General features: G+C 36.2%; 1 protein-coding gene and 3 non-coding genes across 15 annotated transcripts in view; 2 read left to right on the forward strand and 2 right to left on the reverse strand.

Annotated features, from left to right (window-relative positions):
• Positions 1–645: 645 nt before the first annotated feature.
• Positions 646–15,241, reverse strand: part of W05F2.4 — a gene marked incomplete at both ends in the record, with an annotated part of 28,089 nt that continues 13,493 nt past the window's right edge. For 7 of the 12 annotated variants that reach the window (NM_001404255.1, NM_001404256.1, NM_001404257.1 and 4 more), the window contains 15 exons: positions 969–1,048; positions 1,118–1,409; positions 1,464–1,565; positions 2,219–2,503; positions 3,518–4,030; positions 4,526–5,053; positions 6,051–6,176; positions 6,232–6,306; positions 7,410–7,500; positions 7,729–7,880; positions 8,663–8,807; positions 8,941–9,085; positions 9,826–9,877; positions 13,550–13,767; positions 14,599–14,993. In NM_001404255.1, coding sequence (NP_001391094.1) covers positions 969–1,048; positions 1,118–1,409; positions 1,464–1,565; positions 2,219–2,503; positions 3,518–4,030; positions 4,526–5,053; positions 6,051–6,176; positions 6,232–6,306; positions 7,410–7,500; positions 7,729–7,880; positions 8,663–8,807; positions 8,941–9,085; positions 9,826–9,877; positions 13,550–13,767; positions 14,599–14,993 — 3,199 coding nt within the window. Of the gene's footprint in view, positions 1,049–1,117; positions 1,410–1,463; positions 1,566–2,218; positions 2,504–3,517; positions 4,031–4,525; positions 5,054–6,050; positions 6,177–6,231; positions 6,307–7,409; positions 7,501–7,728; positions 7,881–8,662; positions 8,808–8,940; positions 9,086–9,825; positions 9,878–12,220; positions 12,411–13,549; positions 13,768–14,598; positions 14,994–15,241 lie in introns of those variants that run through there. The other 5 variants (NM_001037894.5, NM_001262432.4, NM_001037895.5 and 2 more) reach the window with 5 other exon arrangements.
• On the forward strand, positions 3,268–3,417 carry W05F2.9. Its single transcript, NR_050037.1, has one exon. It is a non-coding gene; the product is annotated as an Unclassified non-coding RNA W05F2.9 (non-coding RNA).
• F25F1.4 lies at positions 10,883–10,954 on the forward strand. The gene has a single exon (NR_050038.1). It is a non-coding gene; the product is annotated as an Unclassified non-coding RNA F25F1.4 (non-coding RNA).
• F25F1.3 lies at positions 10,883–10,954 on the reverse strand. The gene has a single exon (NR_050039.1). It is a non-coding gene; the product is annotated as an Unclassified non-coding RNA F25F1.3 (non-coding RNA).

Raw genomic sequence — 15,241 nt, forward strand, 5'->3', positions numbered from 1 at the left:
CGCTATTTCTTGTAGCTTCGGTATTTAAAAAAATGGAACGAAAAAATCGATTAACGTCATGGACATTTGATCTATATCCCGAAAATCGATACATTCTCATTAAAAAAAATACAATTTTTCTGCAAAAATGTTTCTTTTTTTTGTGAAAACCGGAAAATTGATAACGCTACTATTACGGGAACACTGAATTCTGAAAATGCGCATTGAGCAACATATTTGACGCGCAAAATATCTCAAAGCGAAAACTACAGTAATTCTTTAAATGACTACTGTAGCACATGTGTCGATTTACGGAAGCAAATTATCAATCGATAAAATATTATATTCAAAGCAGGGGTGGGTGGCAAACGATTTTTTCCGCAAATCGGCAAACCGACAATTTGTGGTTTTGCACATTTTTTTAATAATCAGAACTTGAAATTTAATCGGCAAAATTGTAATGTTCCTACATCTGTTTTGAAATTTGATGTTCGGCAAACGACAAATTGGCAATTTACCGAAAATCAAAATTTCCGGCAAATTGGCAATTTGCCGATTTGCCTGATTTTCCGACAAAAAATATGCCGAACGGCAATTTCCGCCCACCCCTGATTCATTTGCCTCCGATTTTAATACTTTTGCAACTGAAAATTTAGCACCAACGGTATGATATCCAAAACTTCATGATAAATAAGTAGCTTATGCTGATAACAACTGAAATATTATGAAATGTGGAGAGAGAGAGAGAGTGAAAGAAACAATAAAGAAACGAAAGAGAGACAAAAGTGAGGAAATATCTTCAAAAATGGCTCATTTGAAGAAAGTTTGCTCATTATTTTCTCGACTATATTTATATTTATATTATTCATACGTGTAAAAAGAGAAAGATATTGTAATGAGTGGGTGGGGGGAGTGAACCGCTGATTTTGAGCAAAAAATGAAATACATAACTGACTGAAAGAAAGAAATTAGATATTATAAAGTAAAGTTTAACCGTCCAATCGTTTTCGTGAGCCGAACAATGAGTTTTTGAGTCGTGCTCCGAGACCGGTTTTGTGATTGTTGTTTGCTGAAATTTCGAAAATAAGTAAAACACCATATCAGACGCGCAAATTCATCAATGCACCATGACGCTTACCTTCTCTTGGCATACTTGCACCTCCGTTGAGCATCACCTTCTTCCATGGTTCATTGCTCAAACTATTGCTCTTCATGAGCCCTCCCGGTTTGATGATCGTCTCATTTGCAATCTTATTCAACGACATCAAACTCGCCGCACTGCCCGGTGGCCGACTCGAACCGCCTCCGATCTTTCGAAGGAACGATCCGATTCGGTTGTGTTTGGATGTATTGGAAGCGGGAGGAAGTTGACGGAACGAGGCCGACGTTTCAAGTTCACTGCCACGGGAATATCGACGATCATCGTTATACTGTAAGTGGAGAAGTTAGGCAAAAGTGTCACGACGGGGCAACATGAAACTCACAATTCCAATGTTGTCATAGAACCCGTCGTCATCATCATTTTCCACGGAAGGCATTCTCGAGGAAATCGACTGTTGATCAATGATCAGACTGCGTCGTGGATTCTGAAAAACGAAGATATTGATATCAAAAAGCGGCGGCAATCGGGAGACGGCGGCAGAACCTGCCGTTACGCGATGCCACCGGCGGCGGCGGAAGCTGTTTTCGTCGCCGGTGCGGCGGACGAAATTATCGATTTTTTGCGATATCGTTGATTTTTTTCTCAAATTATCGATTTTTAAAGCTAGGTTATTGATTTATCGTTAAAATTATTGATTTTTTGAGAAAATAGTTATTTTCTCCGATTTTTGTTTCCCAAAAACGTCTATTTTCAGGCAAAATTATTAATTTTTCATTGAAAAAGTTTTTGCTTAAATTATCGATTTTTCCGAAATTATCGATTTGTTTACAAGACATCTATTATTGAGTGAAATATTGTTTTTAAAAGTAAAATGAACGGTGGAGGCACGTGGTGTCAGGCTGTCTCATTGCGGTTTGATCTACGAAAAATGCGGGATAATTTTTCCAGAAAAATTGTGACGTCAGCACGCTCTTAACCATGCGAAATCAGATGAGATGTCTGCGTCTCTTCTCCCGCATGTTTCGAAGATCAAAGCGAAATGGGACTTTCTGACTCCACTTGTGGAGGCGTAAAAGTAGAAATAGGAATAGGCGGTAGGCAAGCAAGTAGGCAGGTAGGCCTTCTCCACAAACTCACATTGTACATTTGATTCTGCTGATTCTGTGGATAGTTTGATCCTATGCCCGAACTATTCGACGAATAGTATCCACCCTGCGACGAGTTGGCCGAGCCCGGCGGCCTCTGTGGTGGCTGAGTCGTCGGTGGCTGAGGAGTGTACTCGTGATACGATATCTGATTTTGGGACGTGTTTCGAGCCATTCCATGACTTCCATTTTGGGGAAGCGGATGTGATGGTGGTGGTGGTGGAGGGGAATAGCTGTTCAGTGAGGCGTAGGTGACCTCTTGCAGGGGTGACATTTTCTGAAATAAATATTGGGATTTCTAAGGGTTGGGGAGATCGGGATATTTACAATTTTCAATCAATTTTTTTTTTCCAAATAGACACTCACTTGAGGTCACTGCAGCTTTGATCATTGGGAAGGTCCGTTATGGATCTGTATTTCCAAGATTTTTATTTCCAAGAAAAATGGGATTTTCACTGCATTAAAATTTCTAGCTACATATAGAAGAAGGAAAGAAAAATTGGATTCTATGGGGTTTGATCTAAGAATTAAAGAAAATGAAAATCGACAAAAAAAAACCCAGCCACCGACTTTATTTTCGCGGCCACTATGCTTGATCTCTAAAGATTGTACACGCGGAAGTCTACCGCAATTTTTGTAGATCAAGCATAGTGCTCGTTAGCAAAATCCAGAGCACTTTTTACTACATGGCGTAGAAAAACCCAGAACTCGGCCAACGATTTCTTTTCAATGTTTTCTACCCCTGATTTTTCTGAAACTTGCCGAAAAAATATTCTTGTGGGAGGGTTCTATGGGAAGACGATTTTCAAAAAAAGGCTCGCTATTCAGGGTGGCCGAGTTTTCCACTTCCGCAGCCACGTGGTAAAAACTGCTTTGTAAAAAAAAATTTTGAAAGAAAAAATATGATGCAAGTACGCTCTATTGATAAATTTTCACTCGACACTCCGGTGGCCTAGAAACTGAGAAAACTCGGCCACCGATTTATCACAGAAGTTCTTAGAAATTTTCTAAAATTATAGATGTGCTCACTGCTCGATATTCGGAAAAAAAACTAAAAAATCGATACAGTATCGATTTTCCGTGTATTCATTTTTGCGCGTCATTTTTAGCGCATTATTGCAGGAAATTGATGCATCATAACTGACGTGTAAATCTTCAACTTTATCATCAAAGATTCTCATTTAATATCAATGAAAAATCGATTCGACAAATTATCGATTTTCCCTTAACTCGCTTAATTTTTTAAGGAAATTATCAATAGAGCAAACTTGCATCATGCCTAAATGCGTACCTGACTTCTATCCTCATACGAATCCTTCTGCTGCATTTTCCAAGACGTCGGCGCCGTGCCTCTTTCAAACATATTATGCATAGCCTCCACACGACTTGGATTTATCTTTTCCTGATTTATAGTCTCAAATGCATTATTCGAATGAACTGATCCAAAAGATTGTTGGCTCAGCTGCTTGTAGGCCGTCGGATGCTGATAAGCCTGACGTTGCTCATTTCCAAACTGAGAAACTGCTCTGTTGAGCATGCTCGTCACCTCGTCCAGCGACTTTTGCTGTTGCTGTTGTTTCGGACGGACAGCCTGGGAATAGATGGGAGCTTTTGAGGTCATTGGCTCCGCGACAGGAGCCACAAAGTTCTGAGCTCTTCCTCTTGTTGGAGCATGCCTTGTCTCTGCTCGGAACCTATTCGGCTTCTCGTAGTCACTTGGAGCATGGTGTTGCTGAGCTTGATGTGCTTGGGGTCTGCCGAAGGATGTTGGGAATGAGCGACGTTTGTCTGCTGGGGAGAAGGTCTGAAAAATTGAATTATTTAAAATATTGAATTTTAAATTTTAAAATCTTTTTTTTGCTTATGCCTTTTTGGTCATTTCAAAGCTGAACACTAAATTTGAGGACGTATTTTAGAGCTACAGTACCTCCCGCTTTCTCTTCCGTGGTAGGACCCAATAGATAAATTTTTTTCAAATTACTAGAATTTTTTTTTCGCATTCTTTTTGGGACTACAATAATCCCCTTAATTTTAGTGGTGCGACCCGAAATTTTCAAAAAAATATTTTCAAGATTTTCAAGTATTTTCAAAATCAAAATTGCCAAATTTACGGCTAATTTTTAAAAAATCGGAGTACCAAAAAATTAAAAAAAAAAAACGAACATTTTTCGATTAAAATCGAAAAACCAACCCAAAATTGATAAAAATTAAATTTAAAACTATGTACCCCGAAGTCTCCAATTCCCGCACAAAATTGAAGATAAAAAATTTTCTGATGCACCATGTTCAATTTACTCACATTTTCCGTATTCAATTCCAACTCGGCAACCAACTGATCAATCGATAACACTGGATCTTTCGCAGCAACTTCATAACTACTATTCTTCTGTCTAACTGGCGAATGATCGGGCAAAGATCGGAGTGATGATCTCATCGAACTTCCACGATGAAATGGAGATACTTGTTGGAATGCAGACGGTGATGGACGTGCTGAATCGAATCCATCACCTTCAGAACGCATCGAACGAAGTGTGTTGTATGGATCCTGTGATCCCGACCTCTTCATTTCACTCGGAATCTGATCATTAGATGCGACACGTGGAAGTGTGTGTGATGAGAATGGCTCGAATGCGGATGGACCATTGAATCCGTCAACCATTGGGTAGACTGGTTGAGGACGGAATGGTCGTGGACGAATCATATCCGATGAATCGGATACTTTTCGCGATGCTTTTGAACCATTTTTCTTTTCTTTTGTAGTGTTGAAGGCGGCCACTTCTGCACTGCAACTTCCCAGCGAATGCTCGTCGAAATCTTGGTAGTATGACTGAAAATTTTAAATTTAGGAACTAACGCTATGTTGTCTGCGAATTAGAAAATTTTTATTTTTTGAAATATCTTCTAAAAACTTTTAAGTCTAGCTTAACTAGCTAAATGACTTTTGCAACTTTTCTCAAGACGGGATTTCGACATTACGTTTGATTTTCAAGCTAAAAAGACTAGTTACAACTTCTGATAAGCGGCCGAGAAAGTGATATAGCTAGGCCACCGGCTCACAAAAATTTTGTTAAAACCCTTTTTTTTCAGATACTTCTTTGAACGTTCCGAAAAAATTTCAAAGTATATTTGAGTTGAGAACTCGAAAATTGCATAAATCGATAATTATTGATTTTTAGATTTTCCAACATCTCCAAAAAAAATTGAAAATTTATCGATTTTTTAAAACCATCCCAAAATTTGATAATTCATAGATTTTCCTTAAAATTCCAAAAACACAGGAAATTTACCGAAAAAAAAAATCTAAAACTTATCGTTTATTCAAATCAAACTAAAAATCAATAACATATTGAATTTCTAAGAATTGCTACCAAAAAAAAAATCTAAAATTTGTCGATTTTTCAGATCAGCCCAAAAAATCGATAACTATTGATTATTTAATAATTGCAATAAATTGAAATTTTTTTGATTTTCAAGCCGGTCAAAAAATAGATAATCTATAGATGTTTTAAATATTGCAATAAACTAAACATTTATCGATTTTTAAAAATCATCCCGGTAATTGATTTTTTTGATTTTTCCTAGAATTCCAAAATTGAAAATTCATCGAAAAAATAGAACGTTCATATATTTAAAATCATCCCGGAAATCGATAAATAGTGATGTTCCAAAATTTCAACAAAAATTGAAAATTTATTGATTTTTCAATTTGAAAAAAAAAACAGTGATTTTCCCTAGAATTCCAAAAAATGAAAGTTATCGACTTTTCTTAAATCCCAAAAATCATCCCGAATATCAATACATATTGATTTTTCATCAAAACTCACCGCATTCGGAGCAATATTGGCTGGCGGAAGATGAGCCAACGACTTCAAATCATCTTGCAACCACCGTCGCGTGAAATCCATTTTATCAGTTTTCTTGGCGAGCACAATAGTTTCAGCGACTGTTGGCTGAAAATAATAAAAAATCACATTTTTTATAAATAAAAACAGATAACAAAAAAACCTCCGCCTGATTATTTGTTGCACCTTGTGACAGCTTTCGGACCGGAATCACAACTTCCACAGGGGACGGCGGAGCCTGGAAATAGCACTTTAGTTTATTTCCATTCTGTTTCTCTATGTCTCTCAAAAATTTTTGTTGTTCGAGTACACTAAATTTTATGAGTTGTGAACTGAATGGATGAGGAACGCAGTTGAATGGATTCCCTGGGAACATGTCTCAAGATTGGCGGAGAAAATTGAATTCTTTGACCGAAAATTCAAATTTTTTGGGAAAAAAGTATGTGTGGCCGTGAAAAAGAAAACTCGGCCACGGACATCAAAACCTCAGAATTGGTTGATTATTTTTAGCAGAAAATTTCAAAAACAAAAACTCGGCCACCAACTTTTTTGCGAACTTTTGTTATATTTTGAACTTAAAACACGGGGCTCGGTCTTAAATTTAAAAAAATAGTTTTGCACGATTCGTTATAATTAATGTGAAAATTCTAGGCCATCAAGTTTTTTTCGGCCAGAAAGTTTTATTTGTTCATGTGAAGTCGGTGACCTAGAAAAACCAGTTCTAGGCCATCAATTATAGTGAAACTATGAAAAGGCAATACCAATTTCTCTGCGTTCAGGGAATTTGCAGTTACAGTGATATAGTACTCGGTCTCGAAACGAAAATTTGTGTATTTTTGTTATACAGGCGTGCGCCTTCAAAAAGTACTGTAACGTTAAACTGTTGTTACTTCGGAATTTTTAAATCGTTTTTTTTTCATATTTTTTTCATAGTAAACTTTGAGTGTTTCATATAAATAAATATATTTTAATAAAAAAAGAACTGTGAAAAATCAATGAAAACTCCACAGTTTGAAATTAAAGTACTTTTTGAAAGCGCACAGCTTTTTGAATTTAACAAAAAAAATTGTTATGGAAAAAATTGGGTACAATTCGAAAGTTTCGCACTTTGATCTTCGAAAAATGCGGGAAAAAAGACGCAGACTTTTCATCTGATTTCGTATGGTTAAGAGTGTGCTGACGTCACATTTTTCTGGGAGAAAAAATACCGCATTTTTTTGTAGATCAAACCGCAATGAGACAACCTGACACCACGTGGGAGTGTAGTTGCATTTTTCGACAAAAATTTTCAAAAAATCTTGTAAAAATGTGATTCTCAAATATTTGCTCTAAAAACGCTACCTGTTGCAAAGGCTTGCTCTTCGAAGTTTCAGACGTCTTCTGTCGAACCGTAGGCTTCACAGAAATAGTAGAAGAAGAAGAAGCCGGCTTTCTGGAAATGTATACATTTTTATCGTTTGTGTCCTCAAGTGTTGGTAATAATAGTAAAAAGTTGAAAAAGTGACAGAGTGAAGAAAGAGAGAAAGAGAAAGAGCCCCCGAGTGTCCGTGTGTTGCTCCGTAATGGTGTAATGTATCACAAGTGACCGAAAAGTTCACATGGATCAGAGAGACGCAGACATTCCCCCTTCTCTCTGTCTTTTCCGGAACGAACGACCTACTTCGAATCGGACGCAGATGCGATCTTTGCTGCCGGTGCAGTAGTTGAAGCTGATGACGTGGCAAGTGGAGTTGGCTTCTTCTTTACGGCTACAAATGTTGGTGGTGGATCAAATGGCTTGTTATTCTCGTCGTTGTTATTTTTGTCGTCGGGCTGGAAAATTTTTTGAATTAGAAAAAAAAACAAATAAAAATAGATTCAATGACCAGAAATTTCGAAATTATTTTTGAAAAATTATTTTCTTTAAAAAAAAATCTGTCTGAAAAGATTTATGACCTAAAACTGGTTTTCCTAGTTCAATACCTTCATTTAACGAAGAAAATAAAATTTCTAACCGAAACAAAACTTGGTGGCCTAGAACAGAGGTTTCTAGGCCACCGAATTCATTAAAAAGTTTTCGAACAAAAAATTGTATAGCCTAGAACGGGTTCTTCTAGGCCACCAATTTCATATGTCAAGAAACAATTTTTTCTTACAAAAAAAATTTATGGCCTAGAATTTTTTCTAGGCCACTGACTTTATTTGAGCAAAAAAAAATTTGCCGGCCTAAAAAACTTGGTGGCCTAGAACTGATTATTCTATGGAAGACGAGAAGCTCGACCCACTGTAAATTAAAAAAAAAGTTTGCTCTATTACTATCTTCTTGAATTTGAGAAAATGTAGGTTTAATGATCAGAGGTTTTGAAAATAAAACTGTAAAATTTCTCGAAATTTGAGGGTTCGTTTTCAAAATAAAAAGATCTGACCAGAAAAAGTTTGTTTTAAAAAAAAGCAAACTTTAGTTTAGTTCTAAAGTTCCAAAAGACTTCTCCTTAGCACTTTTCAAAACTTCTAAAGTTTTCTTTTCGTGCACTTTTTCCCTCCCCATGACACCTATGGCCACAGCTTGTGTCCACGAGTTCACCTCCTTTCTTTCTCTAACCGTCTCCACTTACATCACACTCTTTCTTCAAGTCTTCAAATATCTGATCCAGGTAATCAATGGCTTCTTTGAACTTGCTTCTGTGTTGATGGTGACGGTGTCGTGCCTGATCTATCACATGGTCAATGTTCTTCGACGCTGCGTCAAGGGTGCCACCGCTGAAATTTCATAGGCTCGATGCACCATGATTGCGGTATTTAAATTTTTTTAAAAGGAAATCTAATTAGGAAAATTCATTGTCGACCTTACAAATTGTTACAGTACTCCATTTAGTTTAAAGGCGCAACTAACCTTTGCTGACTATCAACACTTCCTGTGCTCATCCTGCCGCTGCTTTCAGTGCTTCGGACCGGAATATGAGCCGCGTAACGAACGGAGCCATGGCCATTCCCTGCTGCGGCGGCCGCCGCAAACTGTTGGGAGATGGCTGACATTCCTGGAAAATTAACGGTTATTTCAATTTTGACTCACTCGTCGTTGTCAAAACTGATCAATTTGCAAAAACAGAAACATTTTCTGCGAAATAAAAATTTAAAAAAAAAACAGATGGCCTAGAATTTTCCTCGACCATTGCCGGATTGCCTGAATTTTCAACAATTTCAAAAGAAAATTTGACATAAATTTTTCACTATCAACTTTTCAAAATAAGTACCCACAATGGCTTAAAATTAATTTCTAGACCATCTAATTTTTTATTCGGTTCTTTTTTGATTCTTTTTTTGAATTTTATAGAGTCACCAGTTTTTTGATTCAATAGGGCAAAATCACACAAAAATTACTTTTTAAAAAAATTGGCGGCCTAGAATGTTTCAAGCCAAGTTCTAGGCCATAGAAAAACACACCAGCTCATTAAAAATCGGCCAAAGCTACACACATAGACCACCGAGACAATTCTAGGCCACCAAGAAAATTCTAGGCCACATAAGTTAAAAATTCTCGGTCACCGAGGCAATTCTAGGCCACCAAGAGGATACTTGACTACAAAAAACTGGGCCTAAATCCCTGAAAAAAAAAAACAAAAAAAACTAGGCCACAAAACTGAGAGGCTACCGAAAAGTTGAAAATTCTAGGCCATATAATGTTTATCTAAGATTTTGATGAAATTTTTAAAATATGTGAATACTATTTCGTTTATTTTTTAATTTTTTCAAATGTTCAAACAAAAAAACCACCCACCTTCTTCCTGAGATCCCGATGCAGATCCACGTCGGGGCGACGCGTCGCGGGTCTGAAAAAACCACGAAAAATTAGAAAATGAATTGATGAAGGTTTCGATTCAAAACAGGAGACAAGTTCCTCCCGGTTGACGATGCTCAATAAGTTGCTCTGCGTCTCTTTCTCTCCCCCAATTCATCTACTGTTTGTTCGCCGCCTTCCAATGCAGATAAAGAAGCAGAAAATACTTTAGAAAAACAATAATCACATGGAAAAACGCAAAATCGTTATATGCACCATTAATTCAGGAGCGGCACAAAGAAAAGGGGAAAATGAATGAGAGGGGGGGGGGGGGATTAGAATTTGAATCCGATGATGGGTGAATGATCATTTAAATGCCATCTGTATTTGTAAATAATAACAATTTTTCAGAAAATTTGAATTTCCTGCAAAATTTGTTTGAGATAATTTCAAATTGACGCCAACATTTTTTCAGAAATTTCAAAATTACGCAAAAAATTTTTTCAGAAAATTTTAAATTCCGGCAAATTATTCTAGGAAAATTTTAATTTCCGCCAGACTTTTAAAAGAAGATTTAAAAATCCCGCAAATTTTTTTTAGTTTGATTTTCCCGGCAAAATGTTTTTTTGGGAAAAATAAAAAGGGAATAAATGCTATTTTTCAAGCGCCTGTAACTCTCTTATTTCAAACGCTGACAAAAAATTTTTCAATAACAAAATGTTTATCACATTACAATGAGTATTTTGTTAGTTGAAAATTTTTTGATAGCACTTCAAATTTGCAAGTTACATAGGTTTGAACTAATTGCTCCTAAAAGTACTAAATCTCTCTTGCACCACACGTGCATATCCGCTTGCACATTTTGACACAACAATTGGCGTAAAATGCAATTGAATGAGTTCCCAAACCCCTTTTTCTAATGAGAAGTTCACGTGGATAATTTGTAAGAAAAGTGCAACGGGTAATGAGTGACGTATGTATCTTGAAACGTCTCAGGGAGACCGGTTTCCTAGCTTAGGCTTGAGTTTAGGCTTAGGCTCAGGCTTAGGCTTCGGCTTAGGCTTAGGCTTAGGCTTAAGCTCAGGCTTTGGCTTAGGCTCAGGCTTTGGCTTAGGCTAGGCTTAGTCTTGTGAAATGAATACCTGTCTAAAAACCAAAGTCTAGACAAAAATGCAGAAATAGCGATATAGGCGCATGCCTACCGTACCCTATGCCGGAATTTCCTTAAAATTCAAAAATATTTTCAAAAAAGTAGAACATGAAACATGAATATTCGATACAACACACCCTGTTGAAAAAGACAAGAAAATTTGAGGAGCCGAGAAAACCGAAGCGCGAGACTCTTGAAACGTACACTACTCGCAAGGGGGGGGGGGTGAGTTTCTTGTTTACACGGAAAGAGGATCAGCTGGCTGGCTGACTGACTGGCTTGTGCTGGCTGATGATCGGCAAGTCAATATTACTATCGTTTCGCAGGAATATTCCATTCCATGCATCTTTTGCACTGGACATCTGGTCATTGTGTGATGGTGCCATAAATTTTTCTTACAATTAGTTGAAAAGGTATGGAATTGAGCAATTTTTTGACTACTTACTACGACACATAAAATTTGAATAAAGTTTTTTGGTCCATGAGTTTTAAAAACATTGGTGGAAACACCGATTTTGAAGTCAAAATTAGAAAAAAAATTCCAAAAATATTTGAAAAATTTTATTACGATATTACGAAAAATATGTTGCTCAATATTTGAAGAACTTTTAAAGTGCACTTTTTTTTTAATTTTGATGACTTTCTAAAGTTTTAGAATGTGGAGCGTAGGCAAAACTTCTGGAAACTTTTTAAAAATTTTTTTGAAAAAAACCTGAAATTATTTTTTTATTCAAACATTTGTTTCTAACTTATTAAAAAAATAATAAAAATTTCCAAAAAGTTTACAAGATGTTTACTTGCCCTAAAAACTTCAAAAAAATTCAAAACTATGAAAAAATTGATTTTTTTTCTCACTAAAATTACCCAAATATCGATACCATATTTAACATCCCATCGACAAAATTTTAGACATTTTTTTTGGGAAATCATTAAAATAGCATTCGGAAAATGATTTTTAAACAATTAGTTATTTTGCTTTTCGTGGTAAGACCCTGTTTTTCTTTAAGAAAAATAGGACGGCATACGTTATGGTGCATCGATTTTTTTTTTAACTTTTTCGGTCTCGATCGTGTTGGTGCATCGATGCACCATGCGCAACTTCACCCTACTGTTCCGTTGAGCGCACTTGCCAAACACAAAAATATCCCAAGAACCCGAAGGACGCTCTTCCGGGAATCAAAGGCCACTCCCCCTCACTCTGTCACTCATTTTTTTTGAGTATATCTCTCTCAAAAAATAACTCACTCGAAAGGTAATACTATAGTCTCTAGCCATTCATTAGGACATATCTGGAAATAAGAAGGGAATTTCAGATTAAAATTAGATCAAATAGCAATTGTGTGAGAGCACACACGTACTTGTCCTCCAAGCGGGAAAGAGAGAGAGCAGTGTATGAGCCGGCTCCAGGGCTCCTGCGAATTTCGGTGATTGATACATTACACACTACTAAGATGTCCTGAGAATAGAGAGAGACGGCTCACTGATACGTGATGCTCTCACCACATTCTCATTCAACAGATATCATCATCATCTTCATCAGCAGCGACAGAAGAAGAATTTTGTGTATGTGTGTGTGTTCTACCTTTCCGTCTTCGTACTATTCTCATTTCAATCTCTCACTCTCTTTTAAATATATACGCTGGAAATTTTTTTTCTCTGGACAGATAATTTTATGCGAAGTTTGAGGGTTGGGAATTTTCTAACTAGAAAATATAATAGTAAATCCATTAAAAAAATAAAAATAGCATTTGAAGCAGACGTTTGGCAAATTTTTTTGTCGATAAATTCGGCATATCGGCAAAGTTGCCGGTTTGCCAATTTGCCGGAAATTTTCAATTCCGGCAAATTGCCGATTTCCCGATGTTCCGATTTTCCGTTTCAATAGGATGCGTACAATTTTTGCCGATTGAAATTAAAATTCAGAAACTTCCAAAAAATGTGCAAAACCACGATTTGCCGGTTTGCCGATTTGTCGGAAATTTTCGGTTCCGGAAATTTGCCGAATTTGCCGAATTTATCGACAAAAAATTTGGCGAACGTCAATTGCCGACAACTCCTGATTTGAATCATCGAGAATTCTCATAAAAATTTTGAAAACAATTAATTTTTTTTTCGAGATTTCTGTGTATTCGCCGATGCAAATTTTTTAAATTGTTTTCAAAATGCTCCATGAATTATGAAGCATAACTAATTTGTTATTTTCCAGCAATTCAAATTTTTAGATAACCATTTTAAATGGAAATTTTTTATGAGTACTCAGAAAGACAAATTTTCAGATATTTTTCAGAAAAATTCAAATTTATTGAAAATAAAATTTTCAATTAATCTCCCTAATTTTGCTCTTGCAAATGATTTATTTTTTAGTTTGTCAATAGAGCGTGCTTGCCACTTTTCAGTTTCGCGCTATTAATAATACCAAATCTTAATTTAAAAAAAAATTTTACAAAAAAGTATGCTGTATTTATCAGACAGACATTAAAAAAAAATCAAACCGTTTCAGGAAAATTCGAAGCATATATCATACTCAACACATTAAACTTACTGTCCAACAAAACTATTCAACAAAACCCTCACCTCTGAAGTAGTAACCGTCCGATTACGATTTGCCTGATCTTGAATCATCTTTTCGAAGAGTGTCTTGGGTGCCTCGAATGGTACAGGTTTAATCACCGGTGGAGGTTCTTTCTTTGTTGTAAATCCACGTGGCGTTGAGTTCAATGGGACTGGGGTGATGCAATGGTCAGTGGGCTCCGCACTGTATTGAGCACGCCGGCGGGGCTCGTGCACCAATACTAAAACAAATTTGGTTTTTTAAAATGAAGCTTAATTCAAATTTTCGCCAAATTGCATGCTAAAATGGGCATTTTTTAAAATATTGAATCGCCAAAAAGAACTGAGAGACAATTGGAAATTTTATGAAAAAATGTCGGAATTTTCAGATTTTTTTCAGCAAATTCCGAAAATAAATTTAAAATGTTAAAATACGTTTTCTAAAAATTTAAATTTTCTCAAACTTTTTTTTTCCAAAAACTTTAATAAAATGGAAATGGGTTACTGTAGATTTTTAAATAATTTTCAGCAAGTTTCAGAAAGATGTGTGTTGTAAAAAATTAAGGAAAAATCAAAAAATCAATCTATATTGCTGGCCGAATTTTCTATTGTTCCAGGCCACGTAGAGGAAAAGTAGGCCAAAATTGTCTCGAAAATCTGATCGGGAAATTTAATTTTTTAAACCTATTTTCAGATAATTTTTCCAAAAATCGATGTCGATATTATATCTAGTATAAAATATAAACACCTTGGAAAAATATCTTTCACAAAACTTTTCGGCTTTTCGGTCGGGAAATCCCAATTTCATTTTTTTTTGAATTTCGGCCGAAATTCTAATTTCAGTTGTTCAGGAAATATTGCCTAGAAATTAAAATTCAATTTTTTAAAGGTTATATTTTAACTATATTTAATTTTCAAATTTTGGGGAGAAAGAAAAATTTTAATTTCAATTTTCATAACTTTGGCGCGAAATCTTTGCATTAAAATCAAAAAATCAATGGCCGAACTTTCCATTTTCTAGGCCATGTTGTATGACAAATTAAAAAAAAAAAAACAAAAAAAATCGAACTAACCGGAAGATGGAAGACAAAGTTCCGAGACAGTTGATGGGCATGGTGATGCACAATTATCTGAAACATAGGAGCACATCGAAGACGGCCGAAGCCCTCGATATCGATCGATTTTCCCACGTTTCCGTGAGATGTATTGTTCGAGAATCGATTTATCCGGAAGTACAAGAATTCCATTATAATGATCAAGCTCATCATCAATATCCAAATCACGTGTCCATTCCACAGCCGCCTCGGTTCCACGCATTTCATCAAGAATAATCGATGCTCGAGTGTCGGATGCTCGGGATGCAACCGACACCGAACGGGACATGTTTTCAGTTGATTCGATGAATGATTGAGATAGAGATGGTGGCGCCGGCGCATCAACCACTTCTTCGACGACAGGTTTCTTTTCACTGCAAAAGTTTGAGATGAATGTACGGAAAGCGGGGCGACGGGCGTCAGGGATGATTGCGTTGGTTGCATTGATGGGTTGGGTCAGAACACTTTCAGAATACTACGGTTTCGATTTTACAGGAAAAAAGGAACTAAACTTACAGATTCTACAAAATTATTTTGAAAATGTGTTTAAATTTTTAATGAGTCGCATCACAATTTCGGATTTTTTTTTAAACAATTGTTTTTCCTACGAGTGTTATATTTT

This window comes from Caenorhabditis elegans, chromosome I, assembly GCF_000002985.6.
Source record: "Caenorhabditis elegans chromosome I".
Lineage (NCBI taxonomy): Eukaryota > Metazoa > Nematoda > Chromadorea > Rhabditida > Rhabditidae > Caenorhabditis > Caenorhabditis elegans.